Raw genomic sequence first — 26999 nt, 5'->3', positions numbered from 1 at the left:
GTCAGTATTTTGTCGAACCACCTTTTGCTTTAATTGCTTTAATTACAGCCTTTAGTCTGTTGGGATATGTCTCTACTAACTTTGCACATCTAGACTGTGCAATATTTGCCCACTCTTCTTTGCAGAACTGCTCCAGTTCTATTACATTTGATGGTGACCGTTTGTGGACTGCAGTCTTCAAGTCATGCCACAGATATTCAATGTGGTTTAAGTCTGGGTTCTGACTAGGCCATGCAAGGACATTCACCTTTTTCTCCTTCAACCACTGTTTGGTAATTTTTGCTGTTTGCTTTGGGTCATTGTCATCTTGGAAGGTAAACCTTCTTCCCATTGACTTTCTGGCAAAGGGCAGCAAATTTTCCTCAATAATATGACAGTATTTTGCCCCATCCATTATTCCTTCTATCCTGACAAGTGCTCCAGTGCCTGCTGCAGTGAAACACCGCCATAACAGGATATTACCACCTCCATGCTTTACTGTAGGTATGGTGTTATTTGGATGGTGAGCTGTATTGGATTTCCTCCAGACATATTGTTTGGTGTTGAGGCCATATCATTCAATTTTAATCTCATCTGACCATAACACATTTTTCCATGTGGCCTCAGAATCTCCTAGGTATGTATGGCAGTTGTGACTGCATGTGGCCTGTCTTGAGGAGTGGCTTTTTTCTTGCAACCCTCCCATACAAGCCACATTTGTGGAGAATTTGTGATATTGTTGTCACATGCACACAATGACCACTCTTTGTCATATTTTAATTTTTTGATACGAGAGGCAGCAATCCGTTTCTAAGCAAGGAAACTCCCACTGCCAATTCGATTCACACCTGTGGTACAGTGGGAGTTTTCTTGCTTAGAAACTGATTGCTGCCTCTCTTCTTTTAAAAAATAAGATATACATACTAACCCCCTAGTTCTTCATCTAAAGACGGAGAAAACAAGAAAGGACCATGCAGGAAAAGATTCCTAATAAGACCAACTGCAAATCATTCACAGGATCATTGGATTCATACTTCCAGCTCGGAATCCCTTTGATGAACTTTTTAATCCTTTTTATATGTTGTCATATGCAAATGTGATATTTTATTTATTTTGTCATGCTTTTAAATGCGAGATTTCAGAACATATTAAATAATTGATACTACATATTATCAGTTTCCTACTAGCTAACGTTATTTGTAGCCTGATACCCCATATATATTCAGCCCCAGTGGTGCCACAGATACAGTTTCATTGTTTTTTAACATATAAGGTTTCTAACTCTCACATTGGTTTTATAGGGTTCTCTCTTGAGGAGGAGTTCCCTTTCTGTTGGCATTATATAGGTATCCCACTAGCGCTGTAACATATCCTTGTTTTTTTTTTTAACTTCTATTCCCCTGTTGTAAACTTTTCCCCTGCAAATTCAAATATTTTTTGCATAAAAAATATAGACAATATATATATATATATATATATATATATATATATATATACTGTATATATATATATATATATATATATATATATATATATATACACACACACACATATATATAAATCACTTAATGTATATAGTATGTAGATCCCAAAGGCGCTGCTGGTAGATCGCAGACGATGTGATCAAAATCATGTGGTCAAGTTACGCGATCTCAACTCTGGGGCGTGAGTAGAGTATGGTTGCTGGGGATTCCGCTTTATCTACCACAGTGTGTGACGGGGAAGGTCATTAAACGGCTGATACATCAATTTCAACCAATCAATATAGATGATTTTTGAAGGACAACAAAATTGGCCTATCAAAAGCATGGCTGAGTAAGTACACTGGATATGGCGGTATAGTATAGTTAGGATGGTAAGCGTCAATAGATAGAAAAAGTAAATGCGGGGGCTGCTGTGCTATGCTAAAGGAACAAGTCTGATTGACGTCTGGCAAATTAACGTGTTGACCTGGTAAGAAATTAACTGCATGGCACGCTCTTGAAATTTATTTGTGTAAGCCTCACTGGGTCATATCAGTAAAGTAAAGGGGTTTAGTGGCTGTAATTTGAATGCAGTGTTTTGTAACATGGCACAAGAGGTTGTTCTTGTTAACCCAAATTAAAGTCAGTGCTACTTTTGTCGTCAGGATAAATCTGTTGTATCTTTATGCTTTTGCACATCCACGGGTTGCTAAATCATGCAACACACATTTTTTTTTCATGATTCATATATAGAACATGTAATTTTAAACAACTTTGTAATTTACTCCTATTATCAATTTTACTTCATTCTCTTGGTATCTTTATTTAAAAAAGCAGGAATGTAAGCTTAGGAGAAAGACCATTTTTAGTGGGGAGATCTCGTTGAGCTGGTCATTTGAAAAGTAGATCCCAACACAAAAAGTGTGGGCACCCCTGATGTAGATAATAGTATAATATAATATATAGTATAAGACAAATTTAAAACAGGGTGTATTGCATTAAGATCCTAAACTGGACCTCCAGACAATTCTAATAGTCATAAAAAAGAATCTCTCCAGCTCAACCAGCCTCTCTAACTTCACATTTTCTATGTTATATTATGCAGCTGATTAACTAAAGAATAGTGATATTAGTAAACTTTATCGTGTCATTTGCGCAGAATTAAAATAGAAACTTTTGAACCCATAAAGACTGCTGGTGCTCATGAAATTGGTGAGGCTGGAATCTACTTGGGGAATTAAGCAGAGAGACTTTACTGGATGCTTTTATTAATATTCATCTTTATGGTGGAATCATGAAAATCTCTATGACATTTGAAATTGATTTAAAACAAATAGACTTTAGTCACTCATGTTTAAAATAAGTTCATTTATTGTAAAAACATAAGAAAATTAACAATATTTTGAAATGTGGTGGCTCTTTTCTATCTTCTGAATTCATTTTCAGAAATATTATTATAGACATCTGTGCACATAATGCATATGACTAGAATCAGAAAAAAATTTGCTATGATGTCAGTAATATCAGTACCATATATTTAGTAAGAATTCAAAACTATTATATTATCACTTGACACTGATCACTAAGTATACTAGAGTTTACTCTCAGTTCAGTGAATAAGCTCTATTGAATAACAATGTAATGTTCTGTTCTTTAAATGCTTTGTGAATCCTTTAACTGATGCAGTTAATAAAGTTGGTGAGGTCCACACAAAAAATCCAAATTTCGTTCATATAATTAAAAGTAAGTACCAGTACAATTTGCTTGCAATTTATATAAATCTTTCAGAGATTTTGACGACAGATAAGAACCACAAGCCCAACAAGTCTGCCCAAAATGTGATACAAGTGTAAGCTTATTTAGATAGGATAGCTTTATGCTTTTCACAGCCACCTCCCATGGAAGTGTATTCCATGAATCAAACACCCTTTCTGTGAAGAAGTGCTTATACAAATTACATCTTAACCTACTACCCTTCAACCACACATTGACGCTTTGATAAATATCCCCCCATGTACCATTTAGTAGTCCTCCTTTGAACAGATTACAGTTCATGTATATCCTTGTAGAGATTTGGCTTCCAGAACTGCACACAATTCTCAAGATAAGGCCTAACTACTGATCTGCTGTCCATACCTATATCTATATCTCCGATGGTCTTATTGATGGACATTTTCAAAACAAATAGAAAGTTTTAAAAATGTTGCTTGTTTGTTGGAGGCATTCTGTATCTGATATTTTTCCAGAACTTTGTTGATGGGGAAAGAGAGACATCATTAAACTGTCCTTTCCAACGGACAACACCTTTTTTTTGTTTTATGTATTTAATGGATTCTGGCATCTGTGAGTAATCTGTTATCTTTTCAAGCTCTATTAAAATTACTTGAAGTTTATCCCGAATCAGAGCATCATACATTGCTAAATGCTGTTCAAAGTTATCTTCTAAACGATTCTTGCCATATGTGTTTAATAAAACAATGATCAGTCTTCTACTTTGTGAGATGGCTTCATCTATAAGGTCTGTAATAGCTGCAAATACAAAGAAACATCAATTAAATTTACTGTTGTATCTGTCTTTCAAGATCCTAAACTGGACCTCCAGACAATTCTAATAGTCATAAAAAAAGAATCTCTCCAGCTCGACCAGCCTCTCTAACTTCACATTTTCTATGTTATATTATGCAGCTGATTAACTAAAGAATAGTGATATTAGTAAACTTTATCGTGTCATTTGCGCAGAATTAAAATAGAAACTTTTGAACCCATAAAGACTGCTGGTGCTCATGAAATTGGTGAGGCTGGAATCTACTTGGGGAATTAAGCAGAGAGACTTTACTGGATGCTTTTATTAATATTCATCTTTATGGTGGAATCATGAAAATCTCTATGACATTTGAAATTGATTTAAAACAAATAGACTTTAGTCACTCATGTTTAAAATAAGTTCATTTATTGTAAAAACATAAGAAAATTAACAATATTTTGAAATGTGGTGGCTCTTTTCTATCTTCTGAATTCATTTTCAGAAATATTATTATAGACATCTGTGCACATAATGCATATGACTAGAATCAGAAAAAAAAATCGCTATGATGTCAGTAATATCAGTGCCATATATTTAGTAAGAATTCAAAACTATTATATTATCACTTGACACTAATTTTTCCAGAACTGTCTTTCTCATCTACTTCATTCAATTTTAAAGATGGCAAATTAACATCTGAGTTCTCCAACACTCAATTCATTTTCATCTGTTATTTGTATTTTATAAAGCATTCATAAAGTTCCACAGTTCAACTAAGGACAGTAAAGTAAATAGTACAGTCACTAGTTATTATAAGCTGTTTATGTTAAAGGGACAATAAACACTAACTACAGTTTATAAGCATAGTATTGAAGTTATTCCGTGCCTCCCTCTAGTCATGGGTGCCTCCATGTTAAAATCTAGATTTCACTGCATTCCAGTGCTGATGTGTTTGCACATGTGCAGTAACTCTCCAGATACCTTCAATGTAACCAATATGGTAGCATTCATAATTCAAGGGATGGGAATGCAATGTATTTAGTGTGTAGTTTCCCTTTAAGGGGATAGTATTAACAAACTGATACACTGATTTAGATACAGCAGTGTTTCTAATTAGAGAGTCTTAATAGTTAGATATTGAAATGCTAATTATGTTATGCCAGGGGGTACAATAAACACAACCAATTATTCCAGATACAAAAATGGATGTCCCACCCCCACTGAGAGATTAATTAATGCTATTGTATCCTGTTTACATAACTTTTCTACATAAAATGGTTTTGTTATTCATATCTTGTCATTGGCTCAACAGATTTAGTGAGTGTTAAGCTATTCTAAATAAAGCTAATGAATCTGTTTGGTAATTTTGGAGATACACCATGAGCTAGATCACGAGTGGAGCGGTAGTTTGAGCTCCTGCTTGTATGTTAATACAGACAAATGTAAGATTTTTTGCATGTATCAAGTTGAAAGTAAAAAAAATTGCATAACTGCTACTCTGACATGCTCAAAAAGCCTAGGTCCGAATATTGCAATTACGTTATCATATTCCCCCATGGACTTCAATGGAGCAAGAAAAGTGGGAAAAAACCTAACACCCTTACTTGTTACTATGGGGCCTATTTATCAAGCCGTCAACTGCAAATACGCTGGAATTCCGCAGCGTAATTGTGGCGAGCCTGATTCCCCTTATTTATCAAACCCTACAGACCGGCAAAAGTAGAATTTTGTGACGTAACATACGATCTGCCGGTCAAAGTCTGACACAGATCGATGCTTACGTCATTACAGATGTTCCGAATGCAAATTCGGCACTATCTGACTACTTTTGCAAGTTAACAAATTTCTACCAGGTACGCTCGGCACTATTCCGGCCCAGCGTACCTGGTTTTCAATCCGCCGCCCTGGAGGCGGCGGATGCCATAGGAATCAATGGGAGTCTGAAAGCAGCGAAAGCTTATGTTCGCTGCTGCCCGATATCCCATTGATTCCTATGGGAGAATAAAGTTAAATTTATACCTAACACCCTAACATATACCCCGAGTCTAAACACCCCTAATCTGCTGCCCCTGACACTGCCACCACCTACATTATACTTATTAACCCCTAATCTGCCCCCCCTACACCGCCTCCACCTACATTATGTTATTAACCCCTAATCTGCCCCCCCTACACCGTCGCCACCTACATTATGTTATTAACCCCTAATCTGCTCCCCCTACACCGCCGCCACCTACATAACACTTATTAACCACTAATCTGCCCCCTATACCGCCGCCACCTACATAACACTTATTAACCCCTAATCTGCCGTCCCCAACGTTGCCGCCAATATATTAAATTTATTAACCCCTAAACCCAAGTCTAACCCTAACACCCCCTAACTTAAATCTAATTTAAATAAATATAAATAAAATTACTATCATTAACTACATTATTCCTATTTAAAACTAAATACTTACCTATAAAATAAACCCTAAGATAGCTACAATATAACTAATAGTTACATTATAGCCATCTTAGGGTTTATTTTTATTTTACAGGCAAGTTTGTATTTATTTTAACTAGGTAGAATAGTTACTAAATAGTTATTAACTATTTAATAACTACCTAGCTAAAATAAATACAAAAGTACCTGTAAAATAAAACCTAACCTAAGTTACAATTACACCTAACACTACACTATAATTAAATAAATTAACTAAATTAAATACAATAACCTAAATTAAATTATCTAAAGTACAAAAACCCCACTAAATTTCAGAAAATAATAAACAAATTACAGAAATTTAAACTATTTACACCTAATATAATAGCCCTATCAAAATAAAAAAAAGCAACCCCCCCAAATAAAAAAAAAAACCCTAGCCTAAACTAAACTACCAATAGCCCTTAAAGGGACACTGAAACCAAATTTTTTCTTTCGTGATTCAGATAGAACATGCAATTTTAAGCAACTTTCTAGTTTACTCCTATTATCAATTTTTCTTTGTTCACTTGCTATCTTTATTTGAAAAAGAAGGCATCTAAGTTCTTTTTGGTTTCATAACTCTGGATAGCACTTTTTTCTTGGTGGATGAATTTAGCCACCAATCAGCAAGAATAACCCAGGTTATTCACCAAAAATGGGCCGGCATCTAAACTTACATTCTTGCATTTCAAATAAAGATACCAAGAGAAGGAAGAAAATTTGATAATAGGAGTAAATTAGAAAGTTGCTTAAAATTGCATGCTCTATCTGAATCACGAAAGACAAAATTTGGGTTCAGTGTCCCTTTAAAAGGGCCTTTTGAGAGGCATTACCCCAAAGTAATCAGCTCTTTTACCTATAAAAAAAAATACAAACAACCCCCCCAACAGTAAAACCCACCACCCACACAACCAACCCCCCCCAAAAAAATACTAACAAAAAAAACCCACCCAATACACCCTTAAAAAAACTTAACACTAACCCCCTGAAGATCGACTTACTGGGAGACATCTTCATCCAAGCAGGGCAGAAGTGGTCCTCAAGACGGGCAGAAGTCTTCATCCAAGCCGGGCAGAAGTGGTCCTCCAGACGGCAGAAGTCTTCATCCAGACGGCATCTTCTATCTTCATCCATCCGGCGCGGAGCTGGTCCATCTTCAAGACATCCGACGCAGAGCATCCTCTTCGGCCGACGACTACCCGACGAATGAAGGTTCCTTAAGTGACGTCATCCAAGATGGCGTCCCTTAGATTCCGATTGGCTGATAAAAATCAGCCAATCGGAATTAAGGTAGAAAAAATCCTATTGGCTGATGCAATCAGCCAATAGGATTGAACTTCAATCCTATTGGCTGATTGGAACAGCCAATAGGATTGAGCTTGCATTCAATTGGCTGTTCTAATCAGCCAATAGGATTGAAGTTCAATCCTATTGGCTGATTGCATCAGCCAATAGGATTTTTTCTACCTTAATTCCGATTGGCTGATAATATTCTATCAGCCAATCGGAATCTAAGGGACGCCATCTTGGTGCTCCCCGTCTGATGTCTTGAAGATGGACCCGCTCCGCGTCGGATGGATGAAGATAGAAGATGCCGTCTGGATGAAGACTTCTGCCCGTCTGGAGGACCACTTCTGCCTGGCTTGGATGAAGACGTCTCCCGGTAAGTCGATCTTCAGGGGGTTAGTGTTAGTTTTTTTTAAGGGTGTATTGGGTTTGTTTTATTTTTAGGTTAGGGCTTTGGGCTGCAAAAGAACTAACTGCCCTTTTAAGGGCAATGCCCATCCAAATGCCCTTTTCAGGGCAATGGGGAGCTTAGGTTTTTTTAGTTAGTATTTTTTTTTGGTGGGGTTGGTTGTGTGGGTGGTGGGTTTTACTGTTGGGGGGGTTGTTTGTATTTTTATTTACAGGTAAAAGAGCTGATTACTTTGGAGCAATGCCCCGCAAAAGGCCCTTTTAAGGGCTATTGATAGTTTAGTTTAGGCTAGGTTTTTTTTTTTATTTTGATAGGGCTATTAGATTAGGTGTAATTAGTTTCAAGATCTGTAATTTGTTTTTTATTTCTGTAATTTAGTGGGGGGGGGGGGTTGTACTTTAGATATTTAATTTAATTTAGGTTATTGTATTTAATTTAGTTAATTGTATGTAATTTAGTTAATTGTATTTAATTGTAGTGTAGTGTTAGGTGTTATTGTAACTTAGGTTAGGTTTTATTTTACAGGTACTTTTGTATTTATTTTAGCTAGGTAGTTATTAAATAGTTAATAACTATTTAATAACTATTCTACCTAGTTAAAATAAATACAAACTTCCCTGTAAAATAAAAATAAACCCTAAGATAGCTACAATGTAACTATTAGTTATATTGTAGCTATCTTAGGGTTTATTTTATAGGTAAGTATTTAGTTTTAAATAGGAATAATGTAATTAATGATAGTAATTTTATTTATATTTATTTAAATTAGATTTAAGTTAGGGGGTGTTAGGGTTAGACTTAGGTTTAGGGGTTAATACATTTAATATAGTGGTGGCGACGTTGGGGATGGCAGATTAGGGGTTAATAAGTGTTATGTAGGTGGTAGCGGTGTGGGGGGGCAGATTAGGAGTTAATAACATAATGTAGGTGGCGGCGGTGTAGGGGGCGGCAGATTAGGGGTTAATAAGTATAATGTAGGTGGTGGCGGTGTAGGGGGGGAGATTAGGGGTTAATAAGTATAATGTAGGTGGCGGCGTTGTAGGGGGGGTGCAGATTAGGGGTTAATAACATAATGTAGGTGGCGGCGGTATAGGGGACGGCAGATTAGGGGTTAATAAGTATAATGTAGGTGGCGGTGGGCTCCGGGAGCTGCGGTTTAGGGCTTAATAACTTTTTTTAGTTGCGGCGGGGTCCGGGATCGGCGATATAGGGGTAAAACAGTATAGTATAGTGTGGGTGTTTAGTTACAGTATACCAATAAAGCTGGGAAAAAGCCAAAGAGCAGCGAGATCGATGACTGTTTGTTAACAACAGTCCACTGCTCATCGCCCGGTACTTGGTGCATGGCTTTTTGACAGCTTTTTTGGTAACTTTGGAGAACGTATTAAGGTCTGCGGCAGCGATGTTAGGCGATCTTAGGTGAGTGTATTGGTACCGGCAAATGCAAGTAAGTTGACAGGTTGATAAATAGGGGCCTATATGTATATATATATATATATATATATATATATATATATATATATATATATATACACATATATATATATATATATATATATATATAATATATATATATATATATATAAATACTTAGAACATATACCCCAATGTGAAGTATTTTCAGTAAATACACAGTTAAACACTTTATTATATATGAATATTACACAAATATGATTTTACATGTTTTCAGCTATTTGACTGCAAAGGGTTTCAATGCACTTGTCCTCCAGAAAAGAAGAGTCATCTTCCGAGGGTGGTTTGCATTATTAAAAAGAACTTGCGTCTAACTTTTGAAAACATATTCTAATTGCTAGATTGCCTGTTATACTGCTAGTTCTCATCTTGCACAATTATGTTCAAAACATACTGTTCTCTGAGAAACATCCTTAGCTTATATAATTACAGGAAGAGTGTTCATAGAAAAAATTAAGTTAATTCATATGAACACTCATCCTACAATTATAGGACTAGATTTAGATTATATATGATTGGTAAGCTTTACCATTTCTCTGTTCACATTTCCAACTCCATAGACTTTAATAGAGTTGGACATGTAATGAAAGAATTGGTAAAGCTTACCAGTCAAATGTAATCTAGTCAAATGATTAAACAGTACACTGTTATAGTTTTTACTATATTGCACTTTTGGTTGGTTGTGATTTTACATTTTTTATTTATTGTTGTTATCATTAATATATTTTATTTGTATTATTTTTATTTATACTGTGACAACAAATAAATAAAACTTTTATTATTTTTATAATGTCTTTTGAGTTACAGTTCTTCATAATAATAAAGAAACTACCTTAATCATTAGTCTGTATTGTGCTTGGGAAACTGACACAATTTAAAAACAAAGTATTGGTAATTGGTAGCGGTGAGTATTTGAAAAAAGTCAGTACTTGTACTCAGTCTTAAAAAAATCGGTGCAATCCTAATATATACATACTTATGTATAGCCAAGAATTTAAAAAATAGCGACAGCACTGTTTTTAATAAAAATATTAATTTTATATTTTGAGAGGTTGGCAGGCCTCTCTAGTGTACGTGCACTTTACTACCTTGAAAATATATGTCTTTACACTTGGAAGTGGTTTAAAAATTTAAGGTGCTGGACCTTACCTTGTTTGTTGGATATATATATATATATATATATATATATGTATATATATACACACACACATACTGTACATACATATACATATTTAGACATATATATGTATGTGTCTCTATGTTAAAGCCCTTTGCAGTCCAATATTTTTGTAATATTTTATCGGACAGTGTTATTATGATTGCAACTGTACTTTTAAATGTATTTTTGATGGGGTTTTTTTTACACTTTTTTGTTAACCAAAGCTCTAAAGTCATGCCATCCCAATGCATGTTAAATTCAATTGTGCTCAAGCAAATGCGTTTACTTCAACTGTTATAAAAAAGAGTCACAATAAAACCCTTTACTTGCTTGCATGCAACAGTTAGCGTGCCACTCGTAATCTGGCTCCATATAATGTTCTTCAAACACAGGTCATGGCCCATTTTCTGGGTTCACAAACACCTGTTTACTAGGTCGTGAGCAGGGGCACACTCAGAGCTTGCTTCCATTGAGCCGTTAAAAATGGAGCCCGCAAGCTACCAAAGCGGCCGATCAGCTAAAAGTAATTTACGGCTCCATTTTGAGTACCAGGTTTCCATTGAAAAGGTTTCCGCTTTGCGAGTGGTCACTCTTTTCGTGTAGGTGTAAGTTAGCGTTGTGTTAACGCTTCGACTCGATGCTCGGTTTATAAAACATTAATAGGTTACTATGATAACCCGACCTTACACTACACTCGATCACATATACGGTGCCATATATTTTAATAGCTAATGTATGAACCCCTAATCCGCAATGCCCCCACATCGCAAACTATCTATTAAAAAAAATTACCCCCTAATCCGCCATCCCCCACAAAACAATCTAGTTATTTAAACTATAAACCCCTAATCCGCCAATAACCCACATTGCAATTAACCAAATAAATGTATTAACCCCTAAACCGCCAATAACACACGTCGCAATTAACTAATCACTAAGCCCCCTAACCTAACACCTCCTAAATTAACCCCATTACATAAGTTAAAATAATACTAAATTACAATTAAAATAAAAAAACTAACATTACTTTAAAAATAAAAAAATAAGTTTAAATTAAACTACGATTACAGAAAATAAAAAACTAACATTACATAAAATAATAAACAAGATTATAAAAAATAAAAAAATTAAACCTAATCCCTATGAAAATAAAAAAGCACCCCCAAAGTAAAAACACACCTAATCTAATACTAAACTACCGATAGCCCTTAAAAGGGTCTTTCTTTCATGTAATTGGCAAGAGTCCATGAGCTAGTGACGTATGGGATATACAATCCTACCAGGAGGGGCAAACGTTTCCCAAACCTCAAATGCCTATAAATACACCCCTGACCTCACCCACAATTCAGTTTGGAGGTGGTGAAGTAAGTTTGTGCTTGATTTTCTTCTGTGATAGCCAGATTCCTCTCAGAGTACAGTGAATGTTAGAGGGATGTATCACCTATTAAATTCTATGGTTTTCCTTGCAGGAAATCTTTTCATAGGTTCTCTGTTATTGGTCGTAGAGATTTCATCTCCTACCTCCCTTTTTCTGATCGATGATATACTCTCATATTCCATTACCTCTACTGATAACTGTTTCAGTACTGGTTTGGCTATCTGCTATATGTGGATGGGTGTCTTCGGTAAGTATGTTTTTATTTCTTAAAGATACTCTCAGCTATGGTTTGGCCACTTTATGCATTAATGTAAAGTTCTAAATATATGTATTGTACTTTTATTTGCCATGAGTCAGATTTATGTATATTCCTTTTTGCAGACTATCAGTTTCAAATTGGGGAAAAACATATTTAGGAAGTTATTTTTTCTTACCTGGGGTATAGGTCTTTTCTTCAAAATGACTGTTTTCATTAAATTTTCGCGGGCAAAATTTAGGCTTGTGAGGCGCAAAATGCTGATATTTATTTGCATCATTCTTGGTGCGAGAATTTGTTGGCGCGAAGGTACGTTCAGTGATGCAAATTCACCATTTCCGGTGCCAGGTTTCCTTGCAAGGTTGCATCTGCCATGACGCGAGTTGCGTCATTTCCGGATGTTGTTAGCCGCCAAAAAAATTTGTTTTGCGTTGCCGGATGTAGTTGGCGCCAAGTAATTTTATATTATTTAAACCCACTTCCTATATGCCTCTTGCCTTTTTCTATGCTCAGAGGGCTATGAGGTTTGCATTTTTTTCCCATTCCTGAAAAACTGCCATATAAGGGAATTGATCATTTTGCTTTCTATGTTGTTTTTTCTCTTAGATTTGCAAGATGTCTCAATCTGATCCTGTCTCAGAAACCACTGTTGGATCCCTGCTGTCTGATAACAGTTCTACAAAAGATAAGTGTATCTGTTGTAAGTTAGCGGTGATTATATCTCCAGCTGTAGTATGTAACAGTTGTCATGATAAGCTTTTACATGCAAAGAATGTATCCATCAGTACTAGTACAATGCCTGTTGTTCCTTCAACATCTAATGTACATGATATCCCTGTGAATATAAAAAGTTTTTATTGCTGATGTGATTCAGAAGGCTTTGTCTGCCATTCCGCCTCTAACAAACGTAAAAGATCTTTTAAAACTTCTCATAAAGATGATGAATTTTCAAATGACCGAAAACATACTGAATTATCCTCCTCTGATGAGGATCTATCTGAGTTAGAAGATCCTACCTCAGATATTGACACTCGACAAATCTACTTATCTCTTTAAGATGGAGTATATTTGTTCCTTGTTGAAAGAAATGTTAATTACTTTGGATATTGAGGAAACTAGTCCTCTTGATATTAAACTAGTAAATGTTTATATTCTGTTTATAAACCTCCTGTGGTTACTCCAGAGGGTTTTCCAGTTTCCTGATGCTATTTCTGATATGATTTCAAAGGAAATGGAATAGGCCTGGTACTTATTTTATTCTTCTTCTAGTTTTAAAAAGTTGTATCCTTTGCCAGCAGCCAGATTGGAGATTTGGGAAAAAATCCCGAAAGTTGATGGGTCTATTTCTACTCTTGCCAAAAGTACTACTATCCTATGGAGATAGCACTTCCTTTAAGGATCCTTTAGATAGGAAACTTGAATCCGTATCTAAGGAAAGCTTATTTATTTTCTGGCTATCTTCTCAGGCCCTGCAATTTCTATAGCTGATGTTGCAGCTGCAATGAACCTTCTGGTTGGAAAGCTTAGCGCAACAGGAAACAGATTCTGATTTTTCTAGCATTGTTCGCTTGCTTCAACATGCTAATCATTTTATCTGTGATGCTATTTTTTATATCATCAAAATTGATGTTAAATCTATGTATTTAGCTATTTTAGCTAGAAGAGCTTTGTGGCTCAATATTGGAATGCTGACATGGTCTAGATTACTATCTCTTCTTTCCAAGGTAACATTTTATTTGGTTCCTCAGTTGCATTCCATTATTTAAATTGTCACTGGGGTAAGGGCATTTTTTTACCTCAGGATAAAAGATCTAAAGGTACAATCTAAAGCTTCTAATCGTTTTTGTTCTTTTTGACAGAATAAGGAACAGAAACAAAATCCTTCCCCAAAGAATCTGATTCCAAGTGGGAAGCCTTCTGCATGTTGGAATAAATCCAAGCCTTTTAAGAAATCAAAGCCAGCCCCCAAGTCTGCATGATGGTGCGGCCCTCATTTCCAGTTCAGCTGGTGGAGGGCAGATTAAAAAATTTCCAGAACATGTGGGCATATTTTGTCCAAAATCATTGGATTCAGAGCATTGATACAAAAGACAAAGGGGCGCCTCATGTGTAGATCAGAGATGTACACAAATCCCACACTGAATAAAAAGCCAAAAGGATACTCACATTAGCTGAAGCACCCTTGTGTGCTTGTGGTAGCAGGCTAATAACTCAAAGTTTATCAGCTAACCCAGGCAGCAGGTAACACTCAGGAACACCAGATGCAGTGCCCAGATGGAGTACTGAATGCAGTTCGGCCCAAATAGCGATAGGAATAAAAGTAAGGTGCTAACACTTGGCTTATGTAAAACACAAGGTTTATTAAAACTCACATAAAAACAAAGACATGGTAGCCCCCTAATGCAAAGCGTTTCCTTCGGGCTATAAAATCCCTGTTTTCCGCAGGCATATAGGCACCTTACTATCTCCAAAACCCTTATACAATGAATAACCAATTAGAACAAAGGATAAAACACACCCCCTTGAAGGCATGATTGAACACATGTGTGTACAATTAAAGTTTCTTTGTGAAACAGTACCTAATAACAATTACAATGTATAACACATATTTGAAATCTGATGGAACACTTACAGTATAGCACCCTAATCACACCTATATGCAATATCTGATTGTAATATTGTGCTGTGTCCACAAAGTTAAGTATTATGCAAAAATAAAAGCTATCTCGAAAATACCTAAATTGGGAGACCAGCCTTGATACTGTTTTATACTTAGTGGAATATATGGTATGTTTGCTTACTTTATTTTACAATCGTTGTGTCATAGATCCATTGCTCTATTTCATGAGTCCCTGATGTTTTATTCAATCTGCAGTGTGCAGCTTGTGTGGAATAGAACCCTATTGGACTGTTAAGGTTACATGTGTATAGAGACCAATCATAAAATCTCATATTTACAACATCACTAGTTACTAGGTAGTTCTATCATTGACCCCTATTGGACTGTTAAGGTCACATGTGTATAGAGACCAATCATAAAATCTTATAATTAAAACATCACTAGTTTACTAGGCAGTTCTATTATTGGACGCCCTATTGGACTGTAAGGTCACATGTGTATAGAGACCATCATAAAATCTCATATTTGCAATGTCACTAGTTACTAGGCAGTTCTATTATTGACCCTATTGGGACTGTTAAGGTCACATTGTGTATAGAGACCGATCATAAAATCTCATATTTGCAACATCACTAGTTAATAGGCAGTTCTATTGCTAGGCTGTTCTATTATTGGCCCCTATTGAACTATTAAGGTCACATGTGTATAGCGACGAATCAGAAAAACGCATATGTGCAACATCACTAGTTGCTAGGCAGTTCTATTATTGATGCTCATAACATCGCCAAACAAGTCTTTGCTCTTGTAATGATGCCCTAATAGCTAAATGGTTAGATCTAAAACATATGTGTAGTATGTATATTATATTTAATCCATACTATTATGTAGCTAATGTGACCTAAACAGTATCTTCTTGATCCTTATACACTCCATTATGTGATTAAAAGGGCACCTGCTTGGAGTCTTATTTCTGCCATGTGATTAGCCATCGACCAAATCAAAGAAAATCCTGTCAGGTTCGTCACTAGTATGCTAACCAGGAATATTTCTCCAATACTTATATATATTAATATATATATATATATAGATATATTTGGGATATATACTTATGTTTAATATATGATAGCTAACGTCAGACATAAGGCTCCATGGATATTTTTTATAACAGCAAATCCCGCTAACAACTGATGACGATTATTTTGACAGGTTAGAGTATTGGAGAGATATTCCTGGTTAGCAAATAGTGAGGAACCTGACAAGATTTTCTTTGTTGGTCGATGGCTAATCACATGTGCAGAATAAGACTCCAATCAGGTGCTTTTTTAAGCACATAATGAAGTATATAAGGATCAAGAAGATATGTTTAGGTCACATAGCGTACATAATAGTATGGATTAAATATAATATTATTACTACACATATGTTTTAGATCTAACCATTTAGCTATTAGGCATCATTAACAAGAGCAAAGACTTGTTTGGCGATGTTATGAGCATCAATAATAGAACTGCCTAGTGATGTTGCAAACATGAGATTTTATGATTGGTCTCTATGCACATGTGACCTTAATAGTTAAATAGGGGCCAATAATAGAACAGCCTAGTAATAGAACTGCCTAGTAACTAGTGATATTGTAAATATGATATTTTATGATTGGTCTCTATACACATGTGACCTTAACAGTCCAATAGGGGTCAATAATAGAACTGCCTAGTAACTAGTGACGTTGCAAATATGAGATTTTATGATTGGTCTCTATACACATGTGACCTTAACAGTCCAATAGGGGTCAATAATAGAACTGCCTAGTAACTAGTGATGTTGCAAATATGTGATTTTATGATTGGTCTCTATATACATGTGACCTTAACAGTCCAATAGGGGTCAATAATAGAACTGCCTAATAACTAGTGACGTTGCAAATATGAGATTTTATGATTGGTCTCTATACACATGTGATCTTAACAGTCCAATATGGGTCAATAATAGAACTGCCTAGTAACTAGTGACGTTGCAAATATGAGATTTTATGATTGGTCTCTATACACATGTGACCTTAACAGTCCAATAGGGGTCAATAATAGAACTGCCTAGTAACTAGTGATGTTGCAAATATGTGATTTTATGATTGGTCTCTATATACATGTGACCTTAACAGTCCAATAGGGGTCAATAATAGAACTGCCTAGTAACTAGTGACGTTGCAAATATGAGATTTTATGATTGGTCTCTAAACACATGTGACCTTAACAGTCCAATAGGGGTCAATAATAGAACTGCCTAGTAACTAGTGATGTTGCAAATATAAGATTTTATGATTGGTCTCTATACACATTTGACCTTAACAGTCCAATAGGGTTCTATTCCACTCAAGCTGCACACTGCAGATTGAATAAAACATCAGGGACTCATGAAATAGAGCAATGGATCTATGACACAACAATTTTAAAATAAAGTAAGAAAACACCATATATTCCACTAAGTATAAAGCAGTGTCGAGGCTGGTCTCCCAATTTAGGTATTTTCGAGATAGCTTTTATTTTTGCATAAAACTTAACTTTTTGGACACAACACAATATTACAATCAGATATTGCATATAGGTGTGATTAGGGTGCTATACTGTAAGTGTTCCATCAGATTTCAAATATGTGTTATACATTGTAATTGTTGTTATTAGGTACTGTTTCACAAAGAAACTTTAATTGTACACACATGTGTTTAATCATGCCTTCCTATCCTTTGTTTTAATTGGTTATTCATTGTATAAGGGTTTAGGAGATAGTAAGGTGCCTATATGCCTGAGGAAACGGCGATTTTAAAGCAGAGAAACGCGTTGCATTAGGGGAGCTACATGTCTATGCCCTATCTATCACTTGAAGCTTTTGTTTTTATGTGAGTTTGAATAAACCTTGTGTTTTACATAAGCCAAGTGTTAGCACCTTACTTTTATCCCTATTGCTCTTTGGGGCGAACTGCATTCAGTACTCCATCTTGGTACTGCATCTGGTGTTCCTGAGTGTTATTTGCTGCCTGAGTTAGCTGATACACCCTGAGTTATTAGCCTGCTACCACGAGCACACAAGGGTGCTTTAGCTAAATGTGAGTATCCATTTGGCTTTTTATTAAGTGTGGGATATGTTACATCTCTGATCTACACATGAGGCTCCCCTTTGTCTTTTGTATCCATGTCTAGAGCCTGTTCGAGAGTGATCTTTTTTTTACTTTTAGATGGTCATATATTCATTTATGTAGTAGGGAGCGCCCCCTAGCTTGGTTAATTTTTGGATTCAGAGCATTGTCTCTCAAAGGTATCGAATAGGTTTCAGAATAAGACCTCCTGTGAGAAGATTTTCTCTCTCACATGTTCCAGCAAATCCAATGAAGGCTCAGGCTTTTCTGAAGTGTGTTTCAGATCTATAGCTTTCAGGGGTAATTATACCAGTTCAGTTTCAGGAACAGGGTCTGGGGTTTTATTCAAATCTATTCATTGTCCCAAAGAAAGAAAATTCATTCAGGCCAGTTCTGGATCTGAAAATTTTGAACCGTTTTGTAAGAGTGCCAACTTTCAAAATGGTGACTATAAGGACTATTCTGCCTTTTGTTCAGCAAGGTCATTATATGCCCACGATAGACTTACAAGATGCATATCTTCACATTACGATTCATCCAGGTCACTATTGGTTTTTGAGATTCTCTTTTCTAGACAAGCATTACCAATTTGTCGCTCTTCCATTTGGCCTAGCGACTGCTCCAATAATTTTTTCAAAGGTTCTTGGTGCCCTTCTCTCTGTAATCAGAGAACAGGGTATTGCGGTGTTTCCTTATTTGGACGATATCTTGGTACTAGCTCAGTCTTTGCATTATGCAGAATCTCACACAAATCAACTAGTGTTTTTTCTTCAAATACATGGTTGGAGGATTAATTTACCAAAAAGTCCCTTGATTCCTCAGACAAGGGTCACCTTTTTAGGTTTCCAGATAGATTCAGTGCCCATAACTCTGTCTCTAACAGACAAGAGATGAGTAAAATTGGTTTCAGCTTGTCAGAACCTTCAGTTTCAGTTATCCCCTTCAGTGTATTTGTGCATGGAAGTTTTAGGTTTCATGACTGCAGCATCGGACACAATCCCCTTTGCTCGTTTTCATATGAGACCTCTCCAGCTTTGTATGCTGAATCAATGGTGCAGGGATTATACAAAGATATCACAATTAATATTCTTAAATCCCAATGTTCGACTCTCTCTGACTGGTGGTTCCATCGTATAGTTCAAGGGGACTCCTTTGTTCGAGCAACCTGGACTGTAATCACAACAGATGCAGGTCTTTCAGGTTGGGGAGCTGTCTGGGGATCTCTGACAGCACAAGGGGTTTGGAAATCTCAAGAGGCGAGGTTACCAATCAATATTTTAGAACTCTGTGCTATTTTCAGGGCTCTTCAGGTTTGGCCTCTATTGAAGAGAGAACCATTCATTTGTTTTCAGACAGACAATGTCACAACTGTTGCATATGTCAATCATTAGGGTGGGACTCGCAGTCCCCTAGCTATGAAAGAAGTATCTCGGATACTTGCTTGGGCGGAATCCAGATCTTAATGCAGTACATATCCCAGGTGTAGACAATTGGGAAGCGGATTATCTCAGCCATCAGACTTTACATCCGAGGGAGTGGTCACTCCATCCAGATGTGTTTTTTCATATTGTTCAGATGTGGGGTCTTCCACAAATAGATCTGATGGCTTCCCATCTGAACAAGAAACTTCCCAGGTACCTGTGCAGGTCCAGGGATCCTCAGGCAGAGTTCCTTGTTTTTATCAACCTGCTTATATCTTCCCGCCTCTAGTTCTTCTTCCAAAAGTGATCTCCAAGATCATCATGGAACATTTGTTTGTGTTTCTGGTAGCACCAGCATGGCCTCACAGGTTCTGGTATGCAGATCTTGTCCGGATGTCCAGTTGTCAACTTTGGCCACTTCTTTTAAGACCAGATCTTCTGTCTCAAGGACCGTTTTTCCACCAGGATCTCAAATCAATAAATTTGAAGGTATGGAAATTCAACGCTTAGTCATAGAGGTTTCTCTGACTCAGTGATTGATACTACAGGCTCGTAAATCTGTTTCTAGGAAGATTTATTATCAAGTTTGGAAGACATATTTCATGATGTTCTTTTCATAAATTATCCTGGCATTCTTTTAGAATTCCTAGAATTTTACAGTTTCTTCAGGATGGTTTGGATAAAGGTTTGTCTGCCAGTTCCTTGAAGGGACAAATCTCTGCTCTTTCTGTTTTATTTCACAGAAAGATTGCTAAACTTCCTGATATTCACTGTTTTGTTCAGGCTTTGGTCCGTATCAAGCCTCTCATTAAATCAATCTCTCCTCCTTGGAGTCTTAATTTGGTCTTGAGAGCTTTACAGGCTCCTCCTTTTGAGCCTATGCATTCTTTGGATATTAAACTACTTTCTTGGAAAGTGTTGTTTCTTTTGGCTATCTCTTCTGCTAGAAGAGTTTCTGAATTATCTGCTCTTTCCTGTGAGTCACCTTTTCTGATTTTTACTCAAGATAAAGCTGTTTTGCGGACTTAATATAAATTTTTACCTAAAGTTGTGAATTCTAACAACATTAATATGGAAATTGTTGTCCCCTCTTTGTATCCTAATCCTAAGAATTCGTTGGAGAGATCCTTACATTCCCTGGATGTTGTAAGAGCTTTGAAATATTATGTTGAAGCTACTAAAGATTTCAGGAAGACTTCAAGTCTATTTGTTGTCTTTTCTGGTTCTATGAAAGGTCAGAAAGCTTCTGCCATTTCCTTGTCATCTTGGTTAAAGCTTTTGATTCAAAAGGCTTATTTGGAGTCGGGTCAGGCCCCGCCTCAGAGAATCACAGCTCATTCTACTAGATCAGTCTCCACTTTGTGGGCTTTTAAGAATGAAGCTTCAGTTGATCAGATTTGCAAAGCAGCGACTTAGGCCTCGCTTCCATTGAGTCGTTAAAAATGGAGCCGTAAGCTACCGAAGCGGCCGACAGCTAAAAGTAATTTACGGCTGCATTTTAGTACCAGGTTTCCATTGAAAAGATTAGCGTGTTGCGCGCAGTCGCTCTTTTCGTGTAGCTGTAAGTTAACGTTGTGTTAACGCTTCCATCTGACGTCGGATTTCTTGAAAATCAATTAGTTGCTAAGGTAACCCGACCTTACGCTATAGAATTTACGTTTAACGTCCGTGCTTATTACCTGTGATCGCCTCTCAAGAAAAATAAAAAAACACTTATCCATATTTTTAATATTCAAATACTATTTTCTAATATAATTATATTTAACACTTCATAAATATAAGTAATATTTCTTGCTGCCCTAGGCATAGGTCTAGTTTGCATTCTGTAGATATGTTCTTGCATATATTATTATATTTAAATATATACTGATATTTCTATTAGAATATAAGTTCAACTATTTCTATACATGAGACAACAATAAATATTACTTATAACAATTTATTTCTACATTAAAACACTTGCATTATTTGCAAGTTTTATAATTTCAATAGAAAATAGGTCTCAAAAAGCACAATTTTCCTCTTTTACACCTAGTTGAGCTGGGGGTAATATATCTCAATGTATCGACAGCCTCCGACAATGTATTAACGGTTAGCGCTTTCAATGGAAACCTGGTATAATTTATCGATTAACGGCTTCTATTACTTTCTATGGGACGCGAAAATCTTTTCGGCAGCCGAAGTCCGGCAGCCGATATTGAGGTATAACGCGCCATTGGAAACAGTCGTTAAACGCTATTGCTTTCGACAGCATATTTAACGGTTTGCGAGTGCACGCAAACTGAATTACGACTCAATGGAAGTGAGGCCTTAGTCTTCTTTGCATACATTTACTAAATTCTACCGTTTTGATGTATTTGCTTCTTCGGAAGCAATTTTTGGTAGAAAAGTTCTTCAGGCAGCTGTTTCAGTTTGATTCCTCTGCTTATGTTTTAAGTTTTTTCTTTTCAATTATGAGAAAAACTTATTTTTTTGGTTGTGGATTTAATTTTTTCAGGGGAAAATGGCTGTTTTTATTTTATCCCTCCCTCTCTAGTGACTATTCTGTGGAGTTCCACATCTTGGGTATTACTATCCCATATGTCACTAGCTCATGGACTCTTGCCAATTACATGAAAGAAAACATAATTTATGTAAGAACTTACAGGATTAATTCATTTCTTTCATATTGGCAAGAGTCCATGAGACCCACCCTTTTTATGGTGGTTATATTTTTTTGTATAAAGCACAATTATATTTCCAATTCCTTTTTTGATGTTTTTTACTCCTTTTTTTTCTATCAGCCCACTACTTGACTATTCATTAAACTGAATTGTGGGTGTGGTGAGGTGTGTATTTATAGGCATTTTGAGGTTTGGGAAACTTTGCCCCTCCTGGTAGGATTGTATATCCCATACGTCAGTAACTCATGGACTCTTGCCAATATGAAAGAAATTAATTTATCAGTTAAGTTCTTACATAAATTATGTTTTTACAGGGCATTGCCCTAAGTTAAACAGCTCTTTTCCTTAAAATTTTTTTATAAGTCCCCCCTCTAACAGTAAAAACCCCCCACCCACCAAACCCCCCAAAATAAAAAAAAACTAACACTAAAAAATCCTACCTATTGCTCCTAAAGGGGCATTTGTATGGGCATTGACCTTAAAAGGCCATTATGCTCCTTTACTGCCCTTAAAAGGGCATTCAGCTCTTTTAAAATTGCCCAAAATCCCTAATCTAAAAAAATAAAACTAATTTATACTTATTTTTTTTATTTTTAAAGTAATGTTAGGTTTTTTATTTTAATCATAATTTAGTATTATTTTAATTTATGTAATGGGGTTAATTTAGGGATTGTTAGTTTAGGGGGCTTAGTAATTAGTTAATTGCAATGTGGGTTATTGGCAGATTAGGGGTTAGTACTTTAAATAGCTAGATTGCATTGTTGGGGATGGCGGATTAGAGGTTAATATATTTAATAGATACTTTGCAATGTGGGGGCATTGTGGATTAGGGGTTAATAGATTTAATAGATGCATTGTGGATTTGGGCTTTATAGTTTAAATAGCTAGTTTGCGTTGTGGGGCATGGCGGTTTAGAGGTTAATAGATTTATTATAAGTTGCTATATGGGGGGATGGCAGATAGAGGGGTTTTGACGTGTCGGGTTAGATTTCAATGGGAAAAAGGTCTCAAAGAGCACCTTTTTTCCTGTTTTACACCTAGTTGAGCTGGGTGTTATTTTTATTTTTTTTACCTCCGACAGTGTATTTGTGGTTTGCGCAGGCATTGGAAACCGAGTATTATTTAAAGATTAGCGGATTCCTATACTTTGTATGGGACACGATAATGTTTTCGGCAGCTGGAGTCCGGTTGCTGAAATTGAGGTATAACGGGCCGTTGGAAGCAGTCGATAAACGATATTGCTTCCAACAGCATATTTATTGGTTTGCGAGTGCAAGCAAATGGAATTACGGCTCAATGGAAGCGAGCCCTAAGGCGGGTGCCAGTAGGGGTTTTTGTTTAACCCATTTTTGCCGTTAAGACGTCCCATGCCATCATAACTGCATGGAACGTCCTACCATATACGGCGTCCTGCCTCTACCCCCTTTGACGTAGACAAGGATCAGCCTGAGAGGGGTGTGCCTAGCAGCGTAGGAGTCCCTCATGATTCCATCCTGTCCTTGAAATCACGCGATCGTAACAATGATCGCATGATGTCATTTTTACTATTAGTGTTTATTTTGGAACTTTGTTCAGATGTGAACACTATAGCACCACCATGAAGGGGTTAAATGAAGCCTGTATTGTAGAAGCAGAGAAAGTTTTTTATGTGAGCTGTCAAGGTTGTGAAGGTATGCAAAATGATATACTTCTATTCGCTTCCTCACACCTCACTACTTGCCCCCTTGACCCTATCCCTTCACATCTAATACCTTCTCTGTCCTCTACCCTCACCCCAGATCTTACTCACATATTCAACCAATCCCTTACTACTGGTTCAGTTCCATCATCCTTCAAACATGCAAAGGTCACCCCCATCCTCAAAAAACCCTCCATCGACCCCAATTATCCTGCAAACTATCGCCCCATATCACTACTTCTGCTAGCTTCTAAAGTCCTGGAAAAACTAGTTTTTGATCGCCTAACACACTTCCTATCCTCCAACTCATTGCTTTACCCCCTGCATTCTGGCTTCCATTCCCAACACTCAACTGAGACTGCCCTCACCAAGGTTACTAATAATCTTCTTTATGCTAAAAACAATGGCCGCTATTCTATACTTATCTTACTTGACCTGTCTGCTGCCTTTGACACTGTTAACCATCCCCTCCTCCTACTGACCCTCAGCTCCCTTGGGCTCTGTGACATTGTCCTCTCCTGGATCGACTCTTATCTCTCTAATATGTCCTTTTCTGTCTCATTTGCTGGTGACTCCTCCTCTCCATTGCCTCTGTATGTTGGAGTACCTCAAGGCTCTGTTCTATGCCCTCTACTCTTTTCTATTTATACTTCCTCACTGGGTAAACTTATCAGTGGCTATGGCTTCAACTATCACCTCTATGCTGATGATACTCAGATCTACCTATCCACCCCTGCACTCTCTCCTTCTGTCCTTTCCCACATCAGCGACTGCTTATCTGGCATTTCTTCCTGGATGGCCTCTCACCACCTAAAAATCAACATGTCCAAGACTGAACTTCTTCTAAACCCCCATCTAATTCAACTCCAGTTTCTAACTTTACTATCACTGTTGGTGACACCACTATCTCCCCATCACTGAAAGTCCGCTGCCTAGGAGTTACACTTGACTCCAATCTGTCCTTCATACCCCACATCCAATCGGTCTCTTCATCCTGTCGCAACCACCTACTCAATATCTCCAAAATTTGTCCTTTTCTGAGTGCTGAAACTACTAAACAGCTAATCCATTCCCTAGTAATTTCCTGGCTTGACTACTGTAATAGTTGCCCTCATCTAACTCCACACTAACATCATTCCCACCATTGCAGTCCCCACCTCCTGTTTCTCACCCTCCTACCCATTTAGATTGAAAGTTCCCACGGGAACAGGGCTCCCAATTCCCTCTGTATTTGTTAAATTTTGTCTGGTGTCTCATATTGTACTGTCCTTTTTACCTCTGTTACCCATGGACAGCGCTGCGGAATCTGTTGGTGCTTTATAAATAAAGAATAGTAATAATACTAATTAGCTCCTTTAATGCCAGTAAACGTTATGGTACCTAAAGCTCACAGTGCTTCCTCTTAGTTAATAATATAAACTCACACAATGTTTATAAACACTCACATCCATCGACATCTCAAAACAGGTACTGCTGCATAGCTTCTTAATCTTTATATTAGCTTTATTTAACTTTATTTAACTTTATTTCAAACTGGCTAATGAAGTATATATTTTTGTATAATTGCATCCTACATAGTTGTAAACAAGTATATCACTTTTAAGCTGCACAGCACTTGTGTGTGTGTGTGTGTATATATATAAAGTATATATATATATATATATATATATATATATATATATATATATATATATATATATATATATATATACTGTATATATATATATATATATACTGTGTATATATATATATATATATACTGTATATATATATATATATATATATATATATATATATATATATATATAAAGTATATATATATATATATATATACAGGGAGTGCCGAATTATTAGGCAAGTTGTATTTTTGAGGATTAATTTTATTATTGAACAACAACCATGTTCTCAATGAACCCAAAAAACTCATTAATATCAAAGCTGAATAGTTTTGGAAGTAGTTTTTAGTTTGTTTTTAGTTATAGCTATTTTAGGGGGATATCTGTGTGTGCAGGTGACTATTACTGTGCATAATTATTAGGCAACTTAACAAAAAACAAATATATACCCATTTCAATTATTTATTTTTACCAGTGAAACCAATATAACATCTCAACATTCACAAATATACATTTCTGACATTCAAAAACAAAACAAAAACAAATCAGTGACAAATATAGCCACCTTTCTTTGCAAGGACACTCAAAAGCCTGCCATCCATGGATTCTGTCAGTGTTTTGATCTGTTCACCATCAACATTGCGTGCAGCAGCAACCACAGCCTCCCAGACACTGTTCAGAGAGGTGTACTGTTTTCCCTCCTTGTAAATCTCACATTTGATGATGGACCACAGGTTCTCAATGGGGTTCAGATCAGGTGAACAAGGAGGCCATGTCATTAGATTTTCTTCTTTTATACCCTTTCTTGCCAGCCACGCTGTGGAGTACTTGGACGTGTGTGATGGAGCATTGTCCTGCATGAAAATCATGTTTTTCTTGAAGGATGCAGACTTCTTCCTGTACCACTGCTTGAAGAAGGTGTCTTCCAGAAACTGGCAGTAGGACTGGGAGTTGAGCTTGACTCCATCCTCAAACCGAAAAGGCCCCACAAGCTCATCTTTGATGATACAAGCCCAAACCAGTACTCCACCTCCACCTTGCTGGCGTCTGAGTCGGACTGGAGCTCTCTGCCCTTTACCAATCCAGCCACGGGCCCATCCATCTGGCCCATCAAGACTCACTCTCATTTCATCAGTCCATAAAACCTTAGAAAAATCAGTGTTGAGATATTTCTTGGCCCAGTCTTGACGTTTCAGCTTGTGTGTCTTGTTCAGTGGTGGTCGTCTTTCAGCCTTTCTTACCTTGGCCATGTCTCTGAGTATTGCACACCTTGTGCTTTTGGGCACTCCAGTGATGTTGCAGCTCTGAAATATGGCCAAACTGGTGGCAAGTGGCATCTTGGCAGCTGCACGCTTGACTTTTCTCAGTTCATGGGCAGTTATTTTGCGCCTTGGTTTTTCCACACGCTTCTTGCGACCCTATTGACTATTTTGAATGAAACGCTTGATTGTTCGATGATCACGCTTCAGAAGC

General features: G+C 36.7%; 1 protein-coding gene across 3 annotated transcripts in view; it reads right to left on the bottom strand.

Annotated features, from left to right (window-relative positions):
- Window positions 1-2793: 2793 nt before the first annotated feature.
- Window positions 2794-26999, bottom strand: part of LOC128654012 (interleukin-1 receptor type 1) — a 317896-nt gene continuing 293690 nt past the window's right edge. For all 3 annotated transcript variants that reach the window (XM_053707657.1, XM_053707656.1, XM_053707658.1), the window contains one exon: window positions 2794-3971. In XM_053707657.1, the coding sequence (XP_053563632.1) occupies window positions 3637-3971 (335 nt within the window). In that variant the 3' untranslated portion in view covers window positions 2794-3636. The remainder of the gene's footprint in view (window positions 3972-26999) is intronic.

This window comes from Bombina bombina, chromosome 3, assembly GCF_027579735.1.
Source record: "Bombina bombina isolate aBomBom1 chromosome 3, aBomBom1.pri, whole genome shotgun sequence".
Taxonomy (NCBI): Eukaryota; Metazoa; Chordata; class Amphibia; order Anura; family Bombinatoridae; genus Bombina; species Bombina bombina.
This window is presented reverse-complemented; position numbering and strand designations above follow the sequence as displayed.